The sequence below is a fragment of the Babylonia areolata genome, chromosome 35, assembly GCF_041734735.1.
Source record: "Babylonia areolata isolate BAREFJ2019XMU chromosome 35, ASM4173473v1, whole genome shotgun sequence".
Taxonomy (NCBI): domain Eukaryota; kingdom Metazoa; phylum Mollusca; class Gastropoda; order Neogastropoda; family Buccinidae; genus Babylonia; species Babylonia areolata.
Window position 1 is genome coordinate 13,694,339 of NC_134910.1, and position 25,808 is coordinate 13,720,146.

At 38.0% G+C, this 25,808-nt stretch overlaps 1 protein-coding gene across 1 annotated transcript; it reads right to left on the bottom strand.

Moving 5' to 3' along the window:
* Positions 1–1,491: 1,491 nt before the first annotated feature.
* LOC143278144 (uncharacterized) lies at positions 1,492–24,720 on the bottom strand. Its single transcript, XM_076583177.1, has 5 exons — positions 24,593–24,720; positions 18,517–18,785; positions 16,692–16,796; positions 15,812–15,916; positions 1,492–14,987 (listed from the first exon to the last, which is right to left on the bottom strand). The coding sequence occupies exons 2-5, from the start codon at positions 18,746–18,748 to the stop codon at positions 14,839–14,841; spliced, it is 591 nt and encodes a 196-aa protein (XP_076439292.1). The 5' UTR covers positions 18,749–18,785; positions 24,593–24,720; the 3' UTR covers positions 1,492–14,838.
* Between the last annotated feature and the right edge of the window lie 1,088 nt (positions 24,721–25,808).

Here is a 25,808-nt window from a genome sequence, read left to right on the forward strand (position 1 = left end):
AACGGAGTATGGCTGCCTACATGGCGGGGTAAAAACGGTCATACACGTAAAAGCCCACTCGTGTACAAACGAGTGAACGCAGAAGAAGAAGTTTACTTCCTGCTGTCCTTTTCAGTTTTAAATCTGTGTTGAGAAGAGGAGAAAAAAAGTCTACCTGTATGATGATACCCTTTTGCTATTTTTTCCTCACACCGCAGCATAATTTTTTATCAACATAGCATTTTATGTCTTTGTGATGTCATTTTGACTTGTTGGTGTGCTAGTGTTGTTGTTTCTTTTTAATATTTGTTTTTGGTTAGGTGCTGTTGTTGACACACTTTCTCTCCTTCAGCCTTCAGGATTTTAAGACTTCTTTTTTTTTTATTGCTGTTGATGGAGTTGTTATTATTTCAATAAGAATTTTAAATTGGTTCAGTGTTTAAAAATTCATGTTTTGAAAGTTCTGAGATGGGCCATATAGGTTTGTTAGCTTTGCTTTAAAACCAGATTCACATTAATGATGGTCTGAATAAGATTTTTTTCGTGAGTTGAAAGATTTGTAGAACTTTTTTCACCATTTTTTCCCCACGAGAGATCTTCTAAAGGCTTCTGTGAAAGAAGTAAGACAGCAACAGCCTCCACCACCCCACACCATACCAGGTCTGTATGACTTAATGCAACATAGGATCTCTTTCATCCTACAGCTTTCATTTTCCCATAAAACCCATGTGTCCAGAAAGGTAGAAATAACATGCAGTGGGGTCAGTGGATTTTAATTCCTATACGCAAAAATATATGTAAATATGTCAATCGTTTTTGGGTGGTTGTTGTTGTTGTTTTATTCCAGAGTCCAGTACAGAGAAATAAAATGTTTTCATGGAAGTGTTTGAGTCAGTTGTTATATATTGTTAATGAGTTAGTGAGTTAATGAACCAAATACTTCCCTTTATAATAGCTGCTAAATATGTCATTGTATAACTTCTCATAATGGTTACGTTTCAGTTACTATACATTGTCATAATTCTCTCCCCTACACCACTTTCACGTGCCTGTGTATGTTTTATAATTATACTTCCGTGGATGCTTCATTTTGTTTTCTTGTTTTTTCAGTATATACCTCATATTTGTCACGAGTGTGTCATACATTTTTTATTCATTTAGTATGTTTGTTTGTATGAGATTGTTTTGCACTGATTATTATCGTATCATTCTGTTTATGACATTAAAATCAAATTGAATGAATGAATGAATCTTTCTCCCTCATTCTCTGTATGTGTGTGTGCATGTGTTTATGCAGTGTGTGTATGCAGTATGTGTGTGTGGTGTGTGTTTATGCGTAGTATATATGTGTGCATCCATGTATGTTTTTAGTTATGTGGACTCCAAAACAAGGCACCTGTGAATTCACGGAACAGAACAGTTTGCTTGAACATTCCTTCTACCCAGCATCAACCAATTTTTTGACTCGCACACAAAAGACACACATTCATGCCTCATCACACAACACTGATCAAATATTCATAATCATTTTTTATTTTCTTTTTTTTTTAATTTTACATTTTTTTTAAAATACAGATAAATTTTACCTTACATCTTTGTAAATAAAAAGCGAAGACAGTGTAAAGTAAAAGTTAGGCTTAAAAGGAAACCAAGAAATAGAAGTATTCCATTAAAAACAAACAAACAAAAAAAATCCACTACTCAACACACCAGACAGCCAGCTGAAACAACAACAAACTCCGCCGATTTTCTTTCACCAATGCACCACACACCACCTAAAATGTCAAACACCATGCAATTAAAACCAACACACACAAATCAAACCGAAATCAGGAGTGGCTGACGTGCCAGTCGATGCAGAGTTTTGTGATCACATACTGTAACATAGGCCGAAAGTAATGGTTCCTTTCTTACGGGACAAGCATGAAAAGTTTTATAAATACAATTATTTTATTTCAATCTGTGACGATGAGAAAAAACAAACCAAATAAAATTATTTGACAGAAGGGCAGGGGTTTTCAAACCAAATATGGGTATTTATATGGAAGAGAGGAGAGAGAAAAAAAAAGGGAAGAACAAAATAAAAGAAAGCAGATCAAGAAGAAGAAAAAAAAGACATTAGTCGGCCAGAGAAAAAAAAAAAGCGAAACTGTGAAACACAACACACTTGTGGTTGTTATTCCATCAGCTGTCTGAGACTCAGAACCATGACGTACAATGTCAGACATTTCTTTTCTTCCTTTCTTTTTCTTTCCTTTATCTCTCCTCCCCCTCCTCTCTCCAGCCCATGCCCCCTCCCCTTCCCCACAAGTGAATGAGAGAAATTTGGGGCACTGATAGGTTTCAAACCAACCAATTCATCTGACAGACTGTAACCAATACCATTCCTCCCAACATACGAACATTGTTCTTGCACTTTCATTTGCTTGGTCAGACAACAGGGGTTTTTTGTGTGTTTTTTTTTTTTTTTTTTGTTTGTTTTTTTTTATACTGGTCAAATACCACATGAACTGATCTCACTGTCATAAAATCAGTACCAACTCCTGTATCTGTAATTTAATACTCTACACTGTTCTGTTGTTGTTTTTAAACTGAATTCACATAGTTCAAATAAACTTATATAAGTCATTCAAAACATAAATGTGAAAAATACATGAACATAAGCTTTTCACGCAATTATGAGTGAACAGCTTGGTTATTGCAAAATGCTCCAATTATGATATTTTGCTCAGAAGTTTTCCCAACTTAGTATTTCACTACACTACAAACTCCTACTGTTTTTTTAATTGTGTTTTTTTTTAATCATAAAATACACTGAACTGAAAAACATCTTCCACATGTATTATACTTTCTTCCTCTAAACAGTACATATTTTCAAAACTTGTTTTTAAAAAGTGACATCAAAACAAAGCCAGTGAGAACCAAGGCAACATACTCTTTAGAAGATGAAAAGAGTTCTGTCACAGTGTTTCACAGGCTTACTTTTTTTGGGGGGGGGCGTTTCCCACAACCTGACAGCTTTGCACTCATCTTGTCTCCCATGGGTCACTGACATCCCTTCCACAACACAATGGCTAGTAACACTGTCTTGTCTCTTGATGTGTTCCTTTTTCCTGTTCATTCTCTAATCCCCAGCACAGCGGTGAAGATACGTTAAATACCAACTAAAGAACTGTTTCACACGAGTGGTGGAAAAAAGGAGGTGTGGATGGGGAGGAGAGGGAGGGCCGCCTGGCGGGAAAATCTGCAATGTCATTTTTCATCTTTCTGATTTTCTTTTAATCTCCCCCCCCCCCCCCCCCCCCCCCCCTCATTCTTTATTTCCAGCTAAATCATTTTCCAGAAAAAGGAGGATGAAAAAAAAAAAAAAAAAAAATTTTTGTTTCACATGATCTGCCTCTATGATGAAATAATGATATTTTTTTTTTTCCCCTGTTTAACTTTTTCTTATTCCCTTTCTATACAATTCCAAGACTAAAAAAAAAAAAATCATCACAATATTGCAGTCACAAATAGATATGTTACCATGGAAAAAAAAATGTAGTTCAATATATGTCCACTACTTATGTCACCTTAAAAACACAACCCGAAAGAAAAATGAACTGCAAGTACAATTTCCACTGTCAAGAACGTAAATAAAAAAAATTAAAAAAACTAAAAGTTTTCAGCAAAAAACCCTTATAACAAAAGATCGTTTCAATACGTTCCAGACCAACAAAAAGAAAAGAAAAAGAACATTATGATAAAAAATAAATAAATAAAAACTTTAACAAAGGTAACTAGGACACATCACACCACACCTGTCAACACAGCAGGGCCTTGTAGTAACGCACTCGGCTTGAAAACAAGTGTCCACAGGGTCGAGTCCCATACTGACCAGGACTTTACACCCCCCCATCCATCCACTACGCACCTTCAGTGGGGCTCGTTTTTCAAACAGATAGATAAGCACTCTTTGCGCATGTAAAGGAACCCTATGGCAACATCAGGGTGGTAAAGTTCACTTTAATACTTGGCAAACAGAAAAATGAAGGAAAGAAAAACGAAGAAAAAGCAAGTACGGCTGGTGCTGCATGCGGTGTGCTCTCCCCTTGGGGAGAACAGCCCAAATTTCACACAGGGAAATATGCCGTGAACAAAAGTAATACAATACAATGTTATCACTGTCAAGTTTTCCAAGTGCGGTGTGCTCTCCTTGGGGATAACAGCCTGAATTTCAAACAGGAAAAAAAATCTGTGATAAAAAGAAATATAATAATACAATGTTATCACTGTCAAGTTTTACAAACGCTGAAGCTTTTTTTGTTGTTGTTGTTTCTTCTGTGACTGAATGAGAGATAAACTGCACGAAGACAGACAGAAAGACAGAGTCCTCCTTTTGTCAGAGAAAGAGACAGGAAATTTGGCAAATAGCTGTTGAAGGGCAGGTCATGAACAGACAAGAAAAGGAGAAGAGAAAGAGAGGGGGAGGGAAGGGAGGGGGGGGAGGTAGTGTGAATCTGCAACAATCTCTATTAAACGTTTGGCCTTAATTAAACAATCACAGCACTACAACTCCTTGGCAGTCAGTTCACACTGATTGATTCTCTCTCTCTCTCTCTCACACACACACACACACGCACACGCACACACATATGTACATATCCACACACCCACACCCACACACATGCACACACACACACTCACTCTCTCTCTTTCACACACAGCATACAAAATGCACACACACCAAGAATAAACATGAAAATCTGTCTAACTACTCACCAACAAAGTCTGGGACAGTCTATACACCAGACCGAAAGCAACAAATGAAATCAATAACCATGATGAACAGCAAAGCAAATTTTTCACCAAGATGAACAAAAAGGAAGGGGAAAAGAAAAAAAAAAGATGATTTATAAACTGGACAACTAAAACAAATGAAATCATAACCATGATGAACAGCAATGCAGTAACGAAATCCATAATCGTGATGAACAAAGCAAAGCAAAACCAATCATGATGTATCAAATGGAAGGAGAAAAAAGAAAAAAAAAAGATTCATAAACTGGGCAATGCACAGGAATATCTCACTCTGAAGCACTTCACACTGTTAAGTCAACCATCAAAAATTGATTCAGACTGCACTTTTGTTTGTTTTTGTTTTGTTTTGTTTTGTTTTTTCCTCTTTTTTTTTTCTGGGTGGGTACAGGATTCCCACTTCCAACAATTTCGATTCAGGTTTCCCTTTCTTCTTTCTTACCTCTTTCAAGTACAACTCCTACCCACCAGCACAAGCGTAAGAAAATTGGGAGTCTGCCTAGATTTAATCAATGTACCAGCCTTCACCATTTTTTGTTTGGTTGGTTGGTTGGTTTCCCTTCAATCTGCAGTGTTGAGTTTCGTAATTCAGATTTTATCACATGCTGGAGAAAGAAAAGAAAGAAAAAAAAAAGAGAAAGAAAAGAAAAAGTGAAGGTCCATCCAAATGACAGGAAATGCTGGACCAAAAACACTGCCACTGATTTGGCTAACACATACACATGTCAGAAACAATGAGAAGATCCACAGTGAAAAAAAATATATATATATATATATATATATATATAAAATAAAATAACAAATTTCTATTAAAAAAAATAAAATTAAAAAAAACCCACAAAACACGAGCATGTGAACCAAGTAAAATAAATCATTTTTAAAAAATTTTCTTCTTTTTTTTAAATCAAGTGTGTGACCCAAATTTTCATTTAGTTAAACTGGTGCTCAATTTGTTTTCTCCTCTTTTTCATTCACTTATTTTTCATTTTCACAATCATTGTGTAGAAAACCACCATAGTTGGTATGCAACATAAATCCCCACCCACCCACATCTCACCTAACAAATAAAAAATATCTTAAAAATAACTGAAAAGTAATATAACTGCTGTTATCAATCAAAGGTGAATTGAAAACCATTTCAATTAAAATATACATTTAAAAAGAAAAGAAAAAGAAGAGAAAAAAAAACAAAAAAACTTTTAAGTGGAATCCAGCCGTTTCATTCAACACAAACAAAAAAAAACTTCCAACTGGTTCTCATGGCAATACAACACCGTCTTTTCTTCAGCCCAAAACTGGGAGATAACGCTTTTCTTCCTTTCTCCATCCCCCCTTCCCCTGTCTCCAAGCAGGAGTGGTCATAGCAAATGTCAACCAAGAGTAATCAGTTATCAGCAAAGAACAAAAAACAAAACAAAAGATCAAACCAAACAAACAAACCACAGTTAATAATGGAGGTTGGAAGATGGATGGATGGTGGGAAAAAAGAAAGATAAAAAAAAAACAACCATAAATATATATAATGCCACATGGAATAAAAATGACCCACACCACCCTCCCACTCCCAGAAAGTGTGCGTGTGTGTGTGTGTGTGTGTGTGTGTGTGTTGATAGTCTAGACTGCCATTGCCCCCAATGGAGGATACAAACAGACTGTAACTTCAGTGTGAGAAGTGTCGTCATGCTAGCCATAGTTCTAGAGAAAGTGGAGGAGTGGGGTGGGTGGATGGGGGGTGGGGGGTGGGGGGGGGGCAAGAGGGGTGGAGGGGTAATCAACTCAGTGAATACTACAACCCCGTAACATCTGATGCCAAACTGACCCGGTTTTCTGAAACCCATGTCTCTATGAATCGACATGCAATCAATCAAGCTCAAAGCCCAGAGACGAGGAAACCAAAAAGGGTTTTCAACACAGCTGTTCATTCGATTCATGTTAGAGACAGTGACTGAAGAATGAATGTCTGGTAAAAAAAAAAAATTAAAAAATTAAAAAATTAAAAAAAATTTAAGGGGTTTTTTTGTTTGTTTTTTTTTAATTGCTCTTTAATCTACCTGTTACAAATTTTGACCTGAGGCACCTTCTGAAAGAGGGGTTACAATGCAAGAGGGGGGAGAGGAGAGCGGGGCGTTTGAAACAAAGAAGTGAGCCATGAAAAGTCATGGGACTATCACAACCACCGACTAAACCTCCACATCCAACTCGCCTCCACACTCAGAACTTCAAAGATTTTTTTGTTTTTATGAAAACACACGCACATGCACACACACACACACACACACACACAGAGTGAAAGATATTTTTTGACAGTACAAAAAGCAAAAGAAATGAGAACAAATAATTTATCTTAAAAAAAGAAAACCACCAAAACACCAACTTTTCGAGAATACCAAAACCAAGGGTGAACAAAAAAATGATACACAATGAATATGAATGAATATGGTGAAAGACAAGGTCAGTTCTAAATTAAATACATGCAGCAAACCTTGTCACCTCAAGATATTTTAACACGCCACAAAGATACAGACAGACCCCAAAAAAACGAGAGAAAAAGAAGGGTATTTATGAATGAAATACAGATGTAAATCAGAACTGGAAGAAGCAAGAGAGAACAAAAAAAACAGAGAAAAAAAATTTATAAAAGCAAACCAACACTTAAAAAGCATCTTTTTTTTTCCCCTTCTTTTAAATTATCATTTCTCATTCTGCACCTGATCACTGAATCATTCATTCAACCAAGCGTACTTCTCTTCTTCATACATCCTCTCTTCTTCATGCATGTGTGTATCACCTTCCAGTCAACACCTTTTCCTTTCTCAGTTTCTGCCCATGTAACCGCCCCACCCCTCACCCCCACCTCCCATGCTCCCACTACACACACACACACGGAGTCACTGACCAACTACTCATCAAGCTCTCACACCCAATATGACAAGTAACACGCGTTAAAATGCACCAAAAAATACTCCACACAATAAAAACTATATAGTTGTTTTGTTGTTTTTTTATGAAGGTACACACTATACACATTATAACTGCACACTGAACATTAAAAATAAAAGAAAGAAAGAAAGAAAAACTGTAAAGTAAGAAGTTACGGTTACTTAATGCACGATACATGTAGTAATAGTAGTTGTAGTAGTAGTAGTAGCAGAAGAGCACAGGGGCAAAAAGAAAAAAACGAAGAGGTCAGTAAAATAACAATGCTACCTCCTAGTTCACAGCATGTACCCACAGGGATGAATAACTCATATCGTTCAGTGTCAACCCCACCACACAGTCGCCACCACCTCTTGACAAGACACACAGACAATTTCGTAAAATGAACATCTGTATGTTGTTACGTTACTGCAAATGGAAAACAACAGCAACTTTTATTCTTCAAAATTCATTCAAAGAATACCATTACTGTACAGCAAAACCAAACCAAAAAAGTGTAGGTCGGTGTACAAACCAATGTCAAACTATGAAAGAAAAAAAAAAATTTTTTCTATGAAAAGATTAATGGAAACATTTTTTTTTTCAATCACATAATCAACATATGCATACCAAATGGAAACTCAAAATCAAGAGTTTTATTTTTCCACTCCAGACTTATGTACAAACTGGTTAGTGATAAACAAACTTGCTAGTAGTAGTAGTAGTAGTACTATGCAACCAAAATACCAACAAGACACCAAGTTCGTTTTTGTTTTTTCCCTTCTTTCTTGAAACTGTCTAACAACAGTGTCTACATGGCATCCTGAAGAATATCAGAACTGGAAAAGGGCAGAAAAAAAGGAGAAAAGAATTATTCAGTCAAACACACATACACACAAAAGAAAAAAAAAATACAATGAATGACATTCAGTATCAACAGTTAGCTTTAGTTTTGAAACACTTGTAGTTATGTACTGTGCATCTTCTCACGCCACATCAATCCGGCATTCAGTGAAACGTGGCACACTGAACATCCCACGGCGAAGAAACAACATGATTTCTGTCAACGTATCTGTGAGAAACCGACGCCAACCAAAACCAAACGCATTCTGCGAGCCACAGGGGAGAAAACCAAATGACCCCTGTAAACCAGCACCACAAAAAAAAAAGAAAGAAAAAACAATAACGCAACTCAAAAGACATTTGACGTCCTGTCAGCCGTAGCACAAGATCAAGGGTCCATCCACTCTCCTCCTTTCCAATTGTCCACACCCCTGCGTAACCCTGTGATGAACTCGACACCCCCGCTGAACACTTGTCACTTCACTTCACTCCTGTCTTTTTCCCCCCGCACTCTTCTACTTTGCATATCTCTTGTCTTTTGACACTTCATCAGCATCATAGTTTATCACTTTCGGTCTGTACTTTTCTTTCTGAACAGGTGGACATATCAATGACTTTTGGCAAATCTTTCATCCGACTGAGCTGGTGAATCCATGACATCATCACCACCAGAATATAGGTAAGCTGTGGCATCTACAAAATCAGAACAAAAAATAGTATATAATAAAAATTTAAAAAATTTCAAAACAAAAAAACACAGCAACATCTTTAAAAAAAAAAAAAAATCTTAAAAAGAATAAGTAATAATAATGATGATAAAGCTATTCAGTGGGCAAACCCAATGTTTGAGGATATTCTCTGAATGAACAAACTTCCATGTCCTACTCACAGAAACATTCAATCCCATTCTTCAAAAAAAGGAAAAAAAAGGAAAAAAAAAAACGGAACAAAACAGGAGAGCCGTTTGTACACCCCATGCTGAGCCAGGTATACTAACTACATCAAATGTAAACAAAACAAAAAAAAGCAAAAAAAAAAAAAAAAAAAAAGAGAGAGATAAAACATTATAAAAGACCCATTGTTCCCCTGTTCAAATAAGTTCCAAGATATTTTCTCTTCTTGGTTCTTCAATGACTTATCCTTTCACATTCAGCAACCCAGATGTTATAAGAATTTTTAAAATGATTTTTTTTTTTTTTAATATAAAGAAAATAAAGAGAGAAAAAAATAACTGGGATCTCATGGAATCTGGTCAAGAAAAGTTTTCAAATTAAAAGGAGAGAGAGAGAAAAAAAAGAAGAAAACTGTAAAACAAAGAAATGGTTAAACCTTTTTTCAATCAGAAATATCAACACACACACACAAAATAAAATAAAATAAAATAAAAATTAAATTATAAAAGGTGAACTGCTGCCTGGACAGTGTGGACTGTCAGGCAGGGAGAGAGGGAGAGTGATGGAAAATAGGCGGCTTGTGATTGCTGACCCTGAACCTAACAAACACACACCCTCCATTGCTTCTTGTGGCACACAGATAAATACGTCTCACTGACACTTTCAACATGGAACAGACACACAGATCGTTCACCAAATGTTTTTTTTAAGAAATCTAGAGATGAACAAGAAATAAAAGAAAAAAAGAGTGAAAAATCCTGTGCAAGGGTTTCTGTCCAATGCTAGGATTATCTGCTACGTTTCCCTTGGCAATTTCTTCGCAAAGAAACCTTGACAATTATTGCCAGAAAATGAATATACCTGCCTCTGTGTGTGTGTGTGTGTGTGTGTGTGTGTGTGCGTGTGTGTTTGTGTTTCTGTGACAATGCACTTTTGATCAGAATGTGCAGCATTAGGCTGATCGAATTCAAAGATAATCTGGAACTTCAGTAGAATGATGGAGTCCCTGGGACCAATCAAAAGATTTTCTTTAAACTCATCGGAAGCCTTGCCCTAAGCAGTTTGTGTGAGGTGATAAGAGCAGATTCTCACTAAACCCTCACAACTATAGTATAAAACAAGACACCGTGTACAGCAAGAAAAAGGAGAGGAAAGGTGTGGAAACGGCCATCCCTTCAGCTTGGATTAACAGCACGTGACAAAAACTTCATTTCAGGCAAACTCCATTGATACCTGCACAAAATCTAACAGCTTTCCAAAGCTTTTCCACTGGAAACTCTGTGCTTTATATCCAAGACAACAATGACAGCCAGAATCAGCATGTCTGAGGAGAATCAAAAGCTAGAATCTCCCCCCATTAATGTATTGTCTTTGTAGACTGGTTGCTTGTTTTCCACATTAAGTTGAAAGGTACATTTGAATGATTGTGTTCTTACAAGGCATTTAGTGCAAGTGACTGTGCAAGATAAATCAGTATCCCTTTGATTAACAGGATTGAACTGATGGTACACATGTACATATATTCACCTGAATCATATATATGTAATAGCTTAAATTTTCGAATAATATCAAGAAAATTTATTTCAAGGAATCTCTGAGTAAATACAATAATGAATGAAACAACATTTTTTTAAACTTAGGCATGATAACAAAGTAATTAGTGTTACAAATAGTGCCTTGTGACTTTCAATCTGAGAATGCATGTCCTTGTTCAGATAATAAGTCTAAAGTAAATTAAGAGTGGAGATATACAATCTCACAATCTCCAAGGTCAACAAATCAGCCAACCTGTTACTCTCTTCATGCGTACACACAGCAGAATCTCTTAATACGCATGGTAAAGATCCCATAATCAATGTCAATGTTTGATGGGTTTTGGAAACACAAACACACCCACCACCAAAGTCAAACAACCGAATATGGCTGCCTATGTGATAAGTATGTGGACGAGTAAAAATGTCATATGCATAAAAGCCCGTTCAGAGATGTAAGAAAATATGAGAAAAAAAAAGATTTCTTTTGTTTATTAATCAATGTGTTCAAACAAGAAATGTACAATAGCATATCTTATTTTATTATTTATTCTTCTTTTTTTTTCTACGAAAAGCTACTGCCAAACTAGAGAAATGATCATGAACAGAAGTTGACAATGTGTGCATTCTGTATAAAATGGAGAGCGAAAATGAACAGTGGCTGACACTAGTGCACAGAAAACAAAAAGTTAACACAGAGGCCAGAAATATACAAAAAAAAATTAAAATAAAGAAGAAAAAAAAAAGGAGTCATATAATTCATTCTCTTCACACAATCCTTTTATGTCCTTTTCTCCATAACCCTTTTGGCTTCAGAATAGACGCATGTTCTCTTGTTAACTCCTGATCACAAGACAAGACACATTTTCCTTCAATGAAAATTACTTGAGCAGATCTCAGCTTTTTTTTTGCTTCTTTTTTTTCTTTTTTCTTTTTTTAAAGAAATCAAACTTTTGATTTCTCAGAGACCATTCCAGTTTTTTAATGAAAAGAAACTGCCAAGTGAGGAGGAAACAGACACAAGTGATGTTTACTCTGTGGAGGGTTTTTGAAAAGTCTAAAACCTGTATGCTCTGTAGGTACATATGTATCTTTAGCTGTCCTTGAAAACCAAATAATACTGCATCACACTTCACGTAGCAGAGACTGATTAACGAGCCTTCCAGGATCAATCTGCACATGCACAGTATGCATACTTTTCAAGGACAATTCCTGAGCTGCATATACTCAATTCCGTAGCAACGACAGATTTTTACCCTTCAACCTCCACTGCAAACTGTTAATTAACGAACTTTCTATTGTTTTTCTTCCAATTCCTGAGCTACATATACTCAATTCCAGTAGCAACGACTGATGTTTAACCTTCAACCCCCACTGCAAACTGTTAATTAACGAACTTTCTATTGTTTTTTTTCCAGATCTCCAGTACATGATCTTGTGAAACCTATGATTGTCTTTCATGGACACACACACACACACACACACACACACACACACACACCCGTAAGAATATGTGAGAGAGAAAAGTCATCAGACATACACTGTTCCAGTTTGTGGGGAGAAGGTGGGGGACTGGGTGTTTGTGACCAATACTGCAACATGCCACCACTGCCACCACTGCCAACTTTGGAATCATCTACAGAATTGACACTTCAAACGTGATGGGAAGACTGAAAAGATGACAGATGAAAAGACAGCTTTACAAACAGAATGCACTCAAGGACAACTTAGAAAATGAAGAAGAAATGGTGATGCCGTATAACAGACCAGACCTACAACGATAGGATATGCCGTTAGCAGACAGACAAGGACCAATCATGAATATACACATTAGGTGCAAAAGTACCACTTTTCATAACACATATATTAAGTTCCGTATAACTATGTATGGAAAAACAAATGCGTATATTAGCAACAAGCTGTCTCTGGTCGCTGACTCAAATTCCTGCTGTCAGGTCAAAATGCCGTGTCCTCACTTCCCTTTCAACACTTCCCTCCTCACCTTACTCAGAGCTGTCCTATCAGAATTTGACAAAGTTGTCCAATCAGAATACAACAAAGCTGTCCAATCAGAATTATGTGAACACACAGCTGTCCAATCAGAATAGGACAATGCTGCCCTAAACAGAATTGGAAAAAGCTGACCAATCACAACAGGCCAAGTGAAGTTTCTCTCTTGCAAACCTAGCTGTACCAAGGAAAATAAACATCATCCGCAGTTTTCTGGATTCCCTCTCCAGTCACATCCATTGATCCTTCCCTGTTTCAGAGACATACCACTACCAGAAAATCAACCCACAGTGAGATGTCTCTCTCTCAGAAAATGTAAGCCACACCCTCAGAATATTCAAACCTGTACCTTTCTGGTGAAGACACTCCTGAAGGCTGACCATTTCAAAAAGCAATCAACAGCTTTTTTCTGTTCTTTTTTTTCTCAACAGCCGCAAGCCATGTAATCAAGGTATCACTCAATACGATTCTCTGTTAGAAACCTCAAGTCCTACCATCTCAACACTCACCTCTGCTCACAATTTCTAAAGAAGCCATCCTGTTATAATATCATAGCTTTAAAAAAGAAAAGAGAAAAAAAAAGAAGAAAAAAAAGCCACCAAAAATTATTCAGTTATCCTTGCAGTCTGAACAGAACAGAAAATCCACAGCCTCAAAACCATGTACTCCCCCAAAACAACGCAAGAAATAAAAACAAGGGACCATGACAATAACATTGTAAAACCAAGACTAATATAGTTCAATGATAAAATGCAGTGACATGAGAGCAGCAAATCACACTACCCCAAAGATACAAAGTCTTCACATATCTCTGTAAGCACACTGACAAATATAAGATACCTTCCATGTAGGAACACACACACAGGCAACACGCCTGCCGACACACAAAATCACACACAGGCAATCAAAAACCCTTACACGGTTTTTCTCTTCACGCTTCTCTCACGTATGCGCATGCACAACGGCTAGATATATATGAGTACAATTTCATGCAAGTGATTCTATCTCTCAACACACACACACATCCACTTGCACCAGCGCACACACATGAACACACACACACACACACACACACACACACACTCATCATGCACACACACACTCATCATCCACACATGGGCCAACACAGACATCTTGGGAGGACCAACCACAGCCTTACTGGTGGCGAAAGCATTGCAGGATAATAAAAGCAATAATAAACAACTGTGATGAAGTTTACAGTAATGGCATGCTGGGTTATCATCCATGTAATACACTAACAGCACGATTCCCACAATCCAACATCCACAGAAATGTCAATACACCTGTGCCCCATGGAGACACTTTTTTTTTCTTTTTTTTTTTGGTCATACTTTCAGAAGAAAAAAATTAATATACCACAACTTTTCTTTTCTTTTTATATCCTGTTTTCAAAACTGCAGCTAAAAATCTCCTGCTGCGATAAGAACCCAAATCACACAGCCAAACCAATTTAATTCTCAACAAACCGCAGACCAAAACCCGTAAACCATGCAGACTATGTAATTTTCTTTGTGTTAAAAAAAAAATCTAAAGAAAAAAAAAAGAAAAGGAAAAGAAATTCTGTGCTGTGCTTTTTACGCGCACCAACCCAATTCCCACAAAACTGATGATGGCTCCTTCATGGACACACACACCCCTAGACACTTCACTTCTCCTTCCAGGCTGGCTGCTCCTCACGTCGCCCACAAATGACGGGGGAATGGGGGGCAGGGAGAGGGAGATGTGAGGGATTTGGGGGCGGGGGGGCGGGGGGGGGCAGGGAGTGGTGGGAAATGGAAGCAGGGAGTGTGAGGGTGAGTGGGGAGGGGTGGGGTGGGAGTGGGGTTGGGGGTTTCACGGACTGTCGTTTAGATCTTCTGGACCTTAGAGCCCACAACAACAGGGTTGTGTTTGCGTATTTGCTCTTGTCCATGCTCTTTGTAGTCGAAAGTACACTGGTGCTTGTCAGAGTACCGGTGTAAGCTGCAGAACAGTCCCCCACAGCGGCACTGGAACCCTGCATCACCAACACAGTTCATTATTCACCTACTTAGCTTTGTTGCTTACAGCCCAGCCAACCACACAGGACCATATCAGGGCTGAAAACACCTTCATTATCATCCCATAAGACCAGAGGAAAGAAAAAAAATTTAACAGCACCTGGAAAAGAATATCAGGCACAAGTGCAGTTATATCCATGCACAAACTTTGGGCGTACTTCCAACACTGACAATTCGGTCAATTTCTTTGCAGATGTGGTTTGTTTGTTTTTTTTCCTTAAATGATTTTTTTTTTTATCTCAACCTGAATATAATATCTAAATATTATCAAACATTAAGCACAAAATTATATACAACAGGTGTTCTTAACCCTAATAAATGCCAGAAAGCAATACACATGCACACAAAAATAATTCAACAGAAACTGAAACATTTTCAAATGCTTTCCAACACCAACTGCATCTCCTGCAGCCCAGAAAGCCAGCACAGATGGTGGAAAACAGTTACCACCAACTGCAGGCTTCCGGAATTGTATCAATAAAGCTTGATCTATCTACAACCAACAACTGCCAAAGACAAAAAGGCACATACAAAAAAATACACACAAAAAAAACCCCACTACATACTGTACAACCTGACATGTATACAATGCCCCAGTATTCCTTACCTCATTCCCAACTTCCCTTAAAAAATAAATAAATACATAAATAATTTTTCAGTGGTTTTTTTTTCTTTCCTAGTAGGGTTCCCAAAACGCACCAATATAATTCTGGCTGTGAGATGTGTTAAGCCAATCCCCACAGGCCTTTCCACCTTGACACACTCTTCTTCAAGCACATACCTGTCAGTCCAACCTTTTTACGACAGGTGTGACAACGGTTCTTCTTGCTCTTCTTGTCCTTTTCTCCATTTCCGTCACTTGCTCCATCATCCACTTCCACTCCACCTGTTGTTAACCACAACAGTTAACTATTGTGAACATTTCAACTATTCTGAACGACGGGCTCAAAACACTGGGCTAATATTTGAAACTGACGTAAGCTTGCAGTCGGGCCAACAGCAGCAAATGAGAGCTGTGTGATCAAAGGTTTCTCCACTGCAATGAGAGTTCGTGTACTGAGCTTAGTCTTTCTGTGAAGGACTACGATTCTCAAACTAGTAGGCAAGTCTGCACTGACTTGTAACTGCCGCAGCCTTGGGGACTAGTTGGCCTTTGGGAACCATCACAATACCAGCTGCCCTAAAAGCCCTCTGGGCTCCCCCTCAACTAGACCTTGAGAGCTGGTCTGGATGCTGGTCTTTCAGATGAGAAGATAAACTGTGGTCCCATATGCAGCATGCACTTAGCTCACATTCAGAAACCCACATCAACGAAGGGGTTGTCCCTGGCAAAATTCTTCAGAAAAATCAACTTTGATAGAAAAATATACTTAAAATTGAAGACATTATCATCAATAAAATATTTATTTATAAAAATTAAAAAAATTTAAGGGGGAGGAGGGGGCATGGACTGCACTGTTGCAATGTGCACCCCTTCAAAAAAGAAAAAACAACAACCTGTTACAAACCCAACCCCATTTGCACACTGTCACAAAAACAAAACAAAAAAAGCAACAGAAATTATATTCCTCGTCAGAACCTGGCCAACACAAGAGATGATGACCCATACCAAACTGCCTTTCACTGTCACCCCTCTGCAACCCCCATCATTCAGTGCTTACCTGTGGCACCCTCTTCACTGCCAGCTGCATCTTTGTCTTGAGTTGCTGTAGCAACAGGTACTGTAGGACTGGCTGTCTCTAGGTTTTTCGCCGATGATCCCTCATCTGTAAACAATTGAAAACAATGTATAATATACAGTTTCAGAATCTTAATCTTTTTTTCCCCTTTCACTGTGTATTTACTGGATTCAGCTCCCACATTCACTCAAATCCACCAGCTACATTACTGACACTACCCTGCATTTTGTGGCAGTTGCGCTCTTGTTTTCAAGGGCGTGCATGCTGGGTATGTTCATGTTTCCATCACAACCCACCGAACACTGGCAAGGAGTATCATATGGGAACTTCCAACATCTGTACCTGATCATCTATGCTGGAATGCACACAAGGAGAGCAAGTTACTGCCATGACTGCACACCTGAAAGATCAGATAAACATCTCCATTAACCTACAATGATACTGATTTTTAAGTCCGGTCTTTAAGCAAGAGCTGACTAAACTATAACAAAAACCCATTGTTCTTTATACAGCATAACCAGAGGTGACAAATGTATCATAAAAAAAAATTTTAAGTTCAACTCTCAGACTTTTATGCAGGTCAAGCTCAAAGTTTCATTTTTTTATGAACGTAAAGCATTCACAACTAAGATTTTTATAACTTTCAGTTCACCATTACCCTAAAATGTTCATTCAAGAATCTCAAATTTTAAGGGCCATGGGGTGTGTGTGTGTGTGGGGGGGGGGGGGGGGGTAGGTCAAAGGGACACTCAATTCTAAAAAGAAAATATACAATCAAAATGTTATATATGCACATGAAGTGATGAACACTGAACGTTGTTGGACAAAGTCTCAAAAATGAACCAGCCGTGAAAGCTGACAAGCATGCACGCACAGCAGCGCACAAAGGTGTCAGGCATCTGACGCAGATAAGATAAAGGGCTCACAATGTACTTGGTTATCATTTTACAGCTGAACAGGACAAATGTCACGTCACAATCTTTCGGATTCTGTTGGTCATCACTGAACTGAAATTTGCTTCTTTGTCAGTTCAACCAGAATATGTAACATAGTTTCTCTCAGTGTGTGTGCGTATGTGAGCAGTTGTGTGTGCATGTGCCAGCACATATGTGTGTATGTGTGCCTGCATGTGTGTGTAACTGAAAGCATTTATGTGTGCATGTGCACACATCTCTAAGTGCAATCCATGTTCTTGTCACTCTGTTGATCCGCCTGACTCTGCTGTCTGCAAAAGACCTGTATGCACATGCCTACGTTCAAAATCAAGAAAACGAGAAAGCTGAGCTGAGCCGACCGACTAATTACATTAATTTATTCAGACTGCCAACCCATGAACAAACTTGAGGAATATTTTTAGCAACACAAGAAAGGAATCTTTACTTGGAAGTCAAGAGGAATGTTTTCAGTACCGGACTCAAACAAGTTTTTTGTAATTGAAAGCTCCAACAAACTAAAACTTCCTTGTTATAGGGCTTTGAGACACCAGTTGTCAGCTTCAAAATTCAGCTGTCTCAAGTCAGTCTTGGATGTTGCTGTTTCATCTTTTTCATCCCTCTGAATCACAGCTGTGCACGACTGGTGTGAAAGCACTTGGATTTGTCTCTCAACACCCCCGAAAATGGAGAATGGCTGCCTACATGGCGGGGTAAAAACGGTCATGTACTTAAAAGCCCACCACAGGAAAAAAAATTTAACAAATCTTAAAAAAAATATATATCATTCATCAAAATGCCAGTGCTCTCACCATTGCTTTAATGAAACAACAAAAACAATAACAAGTCACACACAGAGAAAAACTTCCACCTACCCAGCTTGGTCTGAGCCAAAGAAGTAGTCATGCTGTCCACTTTTTCTTCTGCCAGGCTGGCAGAGGCTACAGTAGGGCTCAACCGTCCACTGACGGGTGACGCATTCTTCCGCTTAACAGACTCTTTGTAGCACTGCGAGCACAAATACTCAAACTGTGAAGACCCATAAAACCCGCACCCGTTCTTGCACATTCTACTCTGCGGTATATTGTCGTTACCATTGGAAGCCATTTCTCGATTCTCGTCTCAGTACAGACGTGATACGGCCCTGCAAAATAAAGCAAATAAATAAATAAACGATCACATTACCATAGGTGTTAAACTAAAAGTATAAGAAAGAAAGAATAATTTCAGTAAGTATGTGTGCACACACCCACACAGAGTAACACACTTCCAGCACATTACACCAAATCCACAACAACATCCTGGATCTGTACATCATTGTAGACAAAATGACTTCTATAATGAGAAAGAATAATTCAGAATGTTTCGCACAACAGCTGAACTAAGGTTCCCAAACTATCTTTCAAACAATCATTTACTTCAACATACGTAAAACCATATCATGTTTCTGATTAGATCATATGGACAAATATTCATTCACTTTTGGGGGGGGGCGGAGGAGGGGGTGATGCGTGTTGAAGGTCAGTGCTGTCACTGGCATTTTATCCACTTTTTTTTTTAGTCACCTCGGAGTTCATGTACTGGATATCTGAAAATTGTAAACCAGCTCCATGACGATCAATGAATAGAAACTGTGCAATGCAGATCTACCAGCAGGAGAAACAAACAAGTTAAAACCTAAGCACAAGCATTCCCACGCTGCTGTTTCACCACTATTCATTTTTGATTTCCATCAGCTGATAAAAACTAAAAAGAGAGGAAAAGATAGAAGGCCAAGCAAGATTTTTATCAGTTTCCCTTCCTCATCGTTTCCCTGTTAGAGAAACACTTCCTGCGTTAAAGAAAAGAACTCCATACTGCTGTCGGGGCAAGACATGAAAACACAATGACTACGACTTGTCATTTTTTACATTAGGTTTGCTTATATCTAATCTCTTTTATAATTCTGTTGAAAAAAAATTACGATACAATATAGCTCTTTTCTCAAAAAACATTATGATACAATATAGCTCTTTTCTCAGCCTGTATAGACTGCAAGCCAAAATAAGACAAGTTACTCAGTCACCCTCTGCTACAAATGACTGACTTGCTGCTTTTTTGTCATTTTGCCTATTTCAAATATAATAATTATTTGAGGTGCTTGTATTTGTATGTAAATGCTCTTCCCAGCTGTGAAAACTATTCTGAAATCAGACAATGCCATAAGCTACAATCTAATGACACAGGAAATTATAGAGACTTCCCCTTAAACCATTTTGAAAAAGCTTGGCATAAAGATCATATATCAATACAAGGAGTTTCGAATTATAAAAATTTTTAAAAGGGTATTTACAATTAATAACAATAATATCATTAACAAAAATAAATTATTTCTTACACAACAACATACCCTATTCACTCCTCTGTCTATATTGTCAAACTGAAATGTAGCAGTAGAAATAAACTTAAAGTCTTTAGAAACAGTATTTTCCAGAACAACAGGGAACAGGGTCAGGAAAGTAACCACATAATCAAAATCTACCAAATTCAAATTACATTCTCTGATATTTATGAGACAAGCCTACAATTTTCAGATTAAGAACTGGAGAAGAAGAAAACAGCAAATGTTCTCCAAATTCTCTTCTCAGAGTATCTAATTTCTAAGGGTAATCCGACCAACATTCCAAACTTCCAGGTGTGTCGGATCAGGTGGACAACAATATAATTTACACTAGATATATATGTACATGTACATTTACACACACATACTCACACAGACAAAGACACACACATATACCACAAATCTCAAAAACAAATTTAGAATTAAGTCATTCTTCACACACACACACACACACACACACACTCACACAGCACATGGCTAAAAATTCCAAGCTAATTTTTAGTCGTCTTGAGGACAAGTAGAAAAATAATCTACTTCTCCCCCAAATGTTTATTATTTTCAACTTACTCTCTAAACAAAGAGACAGTTATTTATCTACTATGTACCAGTTGTAAAATGACAAATAAGCAGATATGACATGGAGCACTGGTATGAACTTGATGAAGCAGCTTTATTCCTTACCTGCCCATCCGTCTTTTTACCATGTGAAATAAAGGACACTGTCTTTACACACTTTTAACATAAGTTGAATGTTTTTTGGTGCACAATGACAGAACCATATTGTATCTGAAAGATGGACAGCCTGCAATGAACGCCACACCACTGAAAGTGCATGTTCTTCTCTTCACTGAGATGGCTTTTCTTCCACAATTCCTGAAAGTCTTTTTCTTTGTTTTCTTCCTTTCTAATAATTTCTTCATTAAAGGCTTAAAGGCTTCTGAATTCCAGTTCCAGAGGTGGAAAACTGAAACTCCAACACTTGACATGTTCTGGCCTATGTGACAAAATATTCAGATTTCCAAGGCCAAAGATGAAAAACACATCAACAACAGCATGCTTTGCACATATGTAACACTCTCCCCAGGAGGGAGAAACAAAGGGAGCAGATCCATTGTTTCTGTGCAGACACATTTTATTTATGAAGCATGCCTTGTGCCAGTGAGAGTGAGACTGCACTTAGCTGGCACTCCATTCTCAGAAAAACCAGGAATGAGGTGAGAGATTTGGGGAAGAGGTGAGCGGAAGGGGCTTGCAAGGGGTGAGGGGGGTGGGTGAAAAGAGGGGGGATGTGCAAACTGGTCTGCACTGAAGCTAACTGCTTAGTCACCCTTTAATCAACAATCAAAGTTCTGTTGCCTACCGGACAAGTGGAGAGTTTCCATTTGTCTGCTGAAGGTTTAGTTGTCCCGCACAATCGGACAGTTTTTTTTGGGTTTTTTACATACTATTCAAAGCCTTACACATTCTCTCTCTCTCTCTCTCTCTCTCTCTCTCTCTCTCTCTCTCTCTCTCTCCACAAGTCTATAAATTGTCATCAAGCAGAAAAGGCAACAAACTGATATATAACATGTGACAAATAACAAATCATCAAGAAACTATTAAAGCTCATTATAGATGCAAAAGTATTTCAGATTTGTTTAAATGCCCTGTCCACTCTTTGCCAGAATCTTTGCTGATGCTGTAGCCTATCTTTATGCCATCTTGAAAATATTAATCTCAAAAATGAACCACAAAACTTCATTTCCCAGGTGTCATCACAGCATTTGATGCTAGCAATCTTTCTTATTTTCCTCTATCAGTTCTTTCAATTCTGCAGTAAGTTTAGTTGAAGTGCCACAAGAAGCTGAATTCAAGAAGTCTGATGGACAAACCTTTTCTTGAGATGCCATCATTAGTTGACCGGTTTTGTACTTTTCATTGAACAAACACTAAATAGTACTGGTGCAGCAAAAGTGGGCATACAAACAATTTCAATTCCTGGTTCAAACAGCAAACCTCCAAAATACATTGGTGTGCATGCTGATTTAACACTCACCAAGAAGGCTGCTGTCAGCAAATAAACTACACATGTGCAAAGAGCAGACATTTTTAAATGGCAGACCAAAGCATCAATCTTGTCCTTGATGAAAAATGAACCTTATCACTGCACATAAAAACTGGATCAACAGTGTATAATTTTTCAGTTACACTGAGCAAAAGCTTTCACATTATTATCAATATGATCATATAACAGATGGAGATTTCCCTGTGTTGGTCTACCTCCTCTTTTGAGATTAGACACTTGAGCCCAGACAAGAAAAGAATGGATATTCTCAAATAAGCGTGAATATTTTCCAGTCTTCTTTATCCAGTCAGTTTAAGAAATTCACTGAAAAAACAATACTTTAAACCTAAAGCTTCCCATTCGCCTCCAATTTGTGCATGTGTGTGTGTGTGTGTGTGTGTGTGTGTGTGTGTGTGTGTGTGTGTGTATGCGTGTGCGTGTGTGTGTGTGTGTGTCCTAAGCCAGACAGGTCGAAGGGTAAAAAACAAAAATGGTGATCAGATCCTCAAAGTTAAGGAGTCAGGCACAGGGCTGACAATGCTATCCTATAAAAAAAAAAAAAAAAATTTTTACTTCATTTTTTGTTACAGAAACCAAAACCAGAGCTCAAATCTGTGGTAAAACAGATGAGTTAAAGGCCAGGAAACTGGCATGACAGATGGCAGCCAAACCCAATTAGGTTAGAAGCCAACACCCCAATAGTGAAAAAAACCTAACAAAAAATGGAAGGGGAATGGCTATACAGCCTGTGGAAAGCTAAGACAATGACAAAAAAATAGACAACCAAGTGCACAGGGGCATGCTTTGTGACTAAACTTGTTCAAACACATGCATGTGTGCCAGAATGCGTACACATTTCACAAGTGATTGGTCATTCTAAATCTAACTAGTTTACATTATGCCACAGGAAACAAAAAGACACAACGAATGAGATTAGCAAGGAACAACTGCATGAATTTTGTGCTCAGAATACATTTTAAAGAAAAGTTGAAGACATACTAGGATTCATGTTATAATGATTCTAATTTCTATCACCACAATCTATGGTAAAGTCAACATTTCAGAATTTTCAATTGATTTTTGCTTTGTAAGAAGAGAACCATAACACACTTGTGTTGTAGAAATAGTAACTGGTGAACCTATTCTTTCTTTCTGAGATTCTGCAGGATGTTGTACACAAGTTCATAAATAAATATCACTTCACACACACACACACACACACACACTCTCACTCTCTCTCTCTCTCTCTCTCTCTCTCTCTCACACACACACACACACACACACACACACACACGCACGCACACAAAATTCACATATTACACACACATGCTCAGTGATACAAAAAGGAACAAAGCACACCATTGTTTAATCTTAACTTTGGGGGTGGAGCAGGAGTTCAGGGTTGGGAACGAAAAGAAGAAATCAGCTACAAACATTTGAATACTCATTTTTTTCCTTACAAGCCACTTGTAGACTGCCTTTAAATAAAACACTAATATCAATAACAGATTGGTTAAAAGTAAGAACTTGACTGGCCCAGTAACTGACAAAGAGGAACACTGAAGGATTTTTACAAGAAAACACATACAATAAGTGAAAAGTTCTGTGATATTGTGAGAAGAATGATGGCAAAAATGTGTATACTGAGGTTAATAAATAAAACTATCCTGGAATATAACTTTTTTTGTGTACAGGCACCATTGTACAAATCTTCAATTTGTAAACTTTGTATTTCAAAACTTTTGACATACAGGTGGATTTGGATAGGTCTATAGATTTATGAAGCAGGCACACACATTCCCATCTTTTTTCCTTTCTTTTTTTTTCTTTTTTTTTTTTAAATACAATATCATGTATGTGAACATTAACTCTCATGTCCATACTGGACCGTTTCTTCCTGTCCAACCCAGAATGACAAAGACAAATTGAACCTTCCAGAACTGCTAAAATTAGTAGCTGCGGTGAGCGTGTTTTGCGACAGTCAACAGTGTACTTGGAAGTACTTCGTATTTATTACGTTATTAATCCTGCCACACCTTTCTCGAGGCACGGTTCAGCGTAAACGAAACAAATTTGCGTTTGATCGTTTTCCTTCCAACTAGCATATTTACGTGCCAAACAAAGAACTGGTTGTGGCTAGATCTCTACGGGGTCAGCTCTCGCCTGAGTCTGGAAGGAGGCCAGCTGATTGGGGTGAAAATAGTTTGGAAAGGTTTCTACACTTACTACCACTTTCACAAAACAATTAACAAATCCTACACACCTAGTAGTCTTTTATAACAAAGGAAAAACACAGCTGACTGACAATATACACCAAAAAGACCTGGAATATTGAAAATTGCTCAAGCAGGTTTGTGGAGATCTGCTCGTTCTAACAAGCAAATCATTTGTTTTCTTTCTCCAGATACAAGCCAAGATGGCGGTCGACTGTCGTCAGAAGTATTTTGAACTTATTTGTCTCCCATCGTACAGATATTCGTCAAATGTAATTCGATTTATTAGTAAACAATTTTGTTAGTAAACTTACCGTCCGCTCTGCCCACGAAGTGACGAGGTTTCTGACCAACTGACCCTCAGGCGATGCTTACGTGTGTCTGCTCAAAGTCAATGTGTGGACCTGTGATCACCTAGTCATGTGACTGGACAGAGCTTCACCATTGGTTCAACAAAACTAGTTTTTTACTCTGACATGCTCTGTACTGTTGACGTCAGAAGTGACGCATAATGGAGGAAAAGGGGCGATCCCAATGGTATTTTTAGATTAGTCAATAACAAATGTTGTGTCATGCACAAAGTCGGTAACCAATGGGTGTCAGGTTATCCCACGCAGTTTAGTCATTCCTTTATTGTATTTTTTTGTTACTGCGTTTATTCCAGACGACCACAAAGGCCTTTGAACTGTTTAATATCTCCCTTTCTTTTTCCTTTCGATCGTGAGTGACTGAATAGATACTAAGCGGCATCATGGTCGGCTATTCCCTCACAAAATCTGCACACAAAAAACAAGTCATGCAGGATGTTAAAACACATAAAATGCACCGTACCCAAAACACACCATACCCGACCACTTGACCGTCCGATCTACTCGCCTGGCCTTGATTTAGACTCAGACTATTACTTTTAATCAAAGTTGTGCTGACTGATGTAGAAGATTAACTAAATAAGTGGAAACCTTGCATATCACTTGTGGCAGCCGGGTGGCGGGCAAGGGGAATAGGAGTGAAACCATAGACATAATTATAGACCTATGGACACAGATCGTTTTCTTTTCAATCGCCAAAGACGTGGAACAAGCTCCCTGATAACCTCCGTCATTCTGATTCCCTCGCATCTTTTAAATCTCGTCTCAAAACTCACCTTTTCCCTCAGCAATAAGTTCAGTTGTGGCAGGCCCACAACTACATGCATGTATATGAATGTGTATTGTGTGTGCGTGTGTTTATGTAAGTATGTGCCTGCCTATGTGTGTGTATGTGTTAGGGTAGCTGTTAGATACACATGTATGTTAAAATGTATGTATGCAGTGTGTGTGTGTGCGTGCGTGCGTGCGTGCGTGCGTGTGTGTGTGTGTGTGTGTGTGTGTGGTCACATTTTGGTGTGTGTATGTAACATAGATATAATGTTTTATGTTATCAAAAGCGTTTTTGTAAAGCACTTAGAGCAGATTTCTGGATAGTGTGCTATATAAGTATCCATTATTATTATTATTATTATTACTTATAGATCTATCTCAGTGAGTGAAA

Excerpts from the sequence above, each read along its gene's own strand:
- LOC143278144 (XM_076583177.1), bottom strand. The coding sequence starts at position 18,748 with ATGGCTTCCAATGGTAACGACAATATACCGCAGAGTAGAATGTGCAAG. Across the intron at positions 16,797-18,516 it reads TTTGGCTCAGACCAAGCTGG|ATGAGGGATCATCGGCGAAA; the intron begins GTAGGTGGAAGT and ends AATTGTTTACAG. Across the intron at positions 14,988-15,811 it reads TAAAAAGGTTGGACTGACAG|GGTTCCAGTGCCGCTGTGGG; the intron begins GTATGTGCTTGA and ends TTGGTGATGCAG.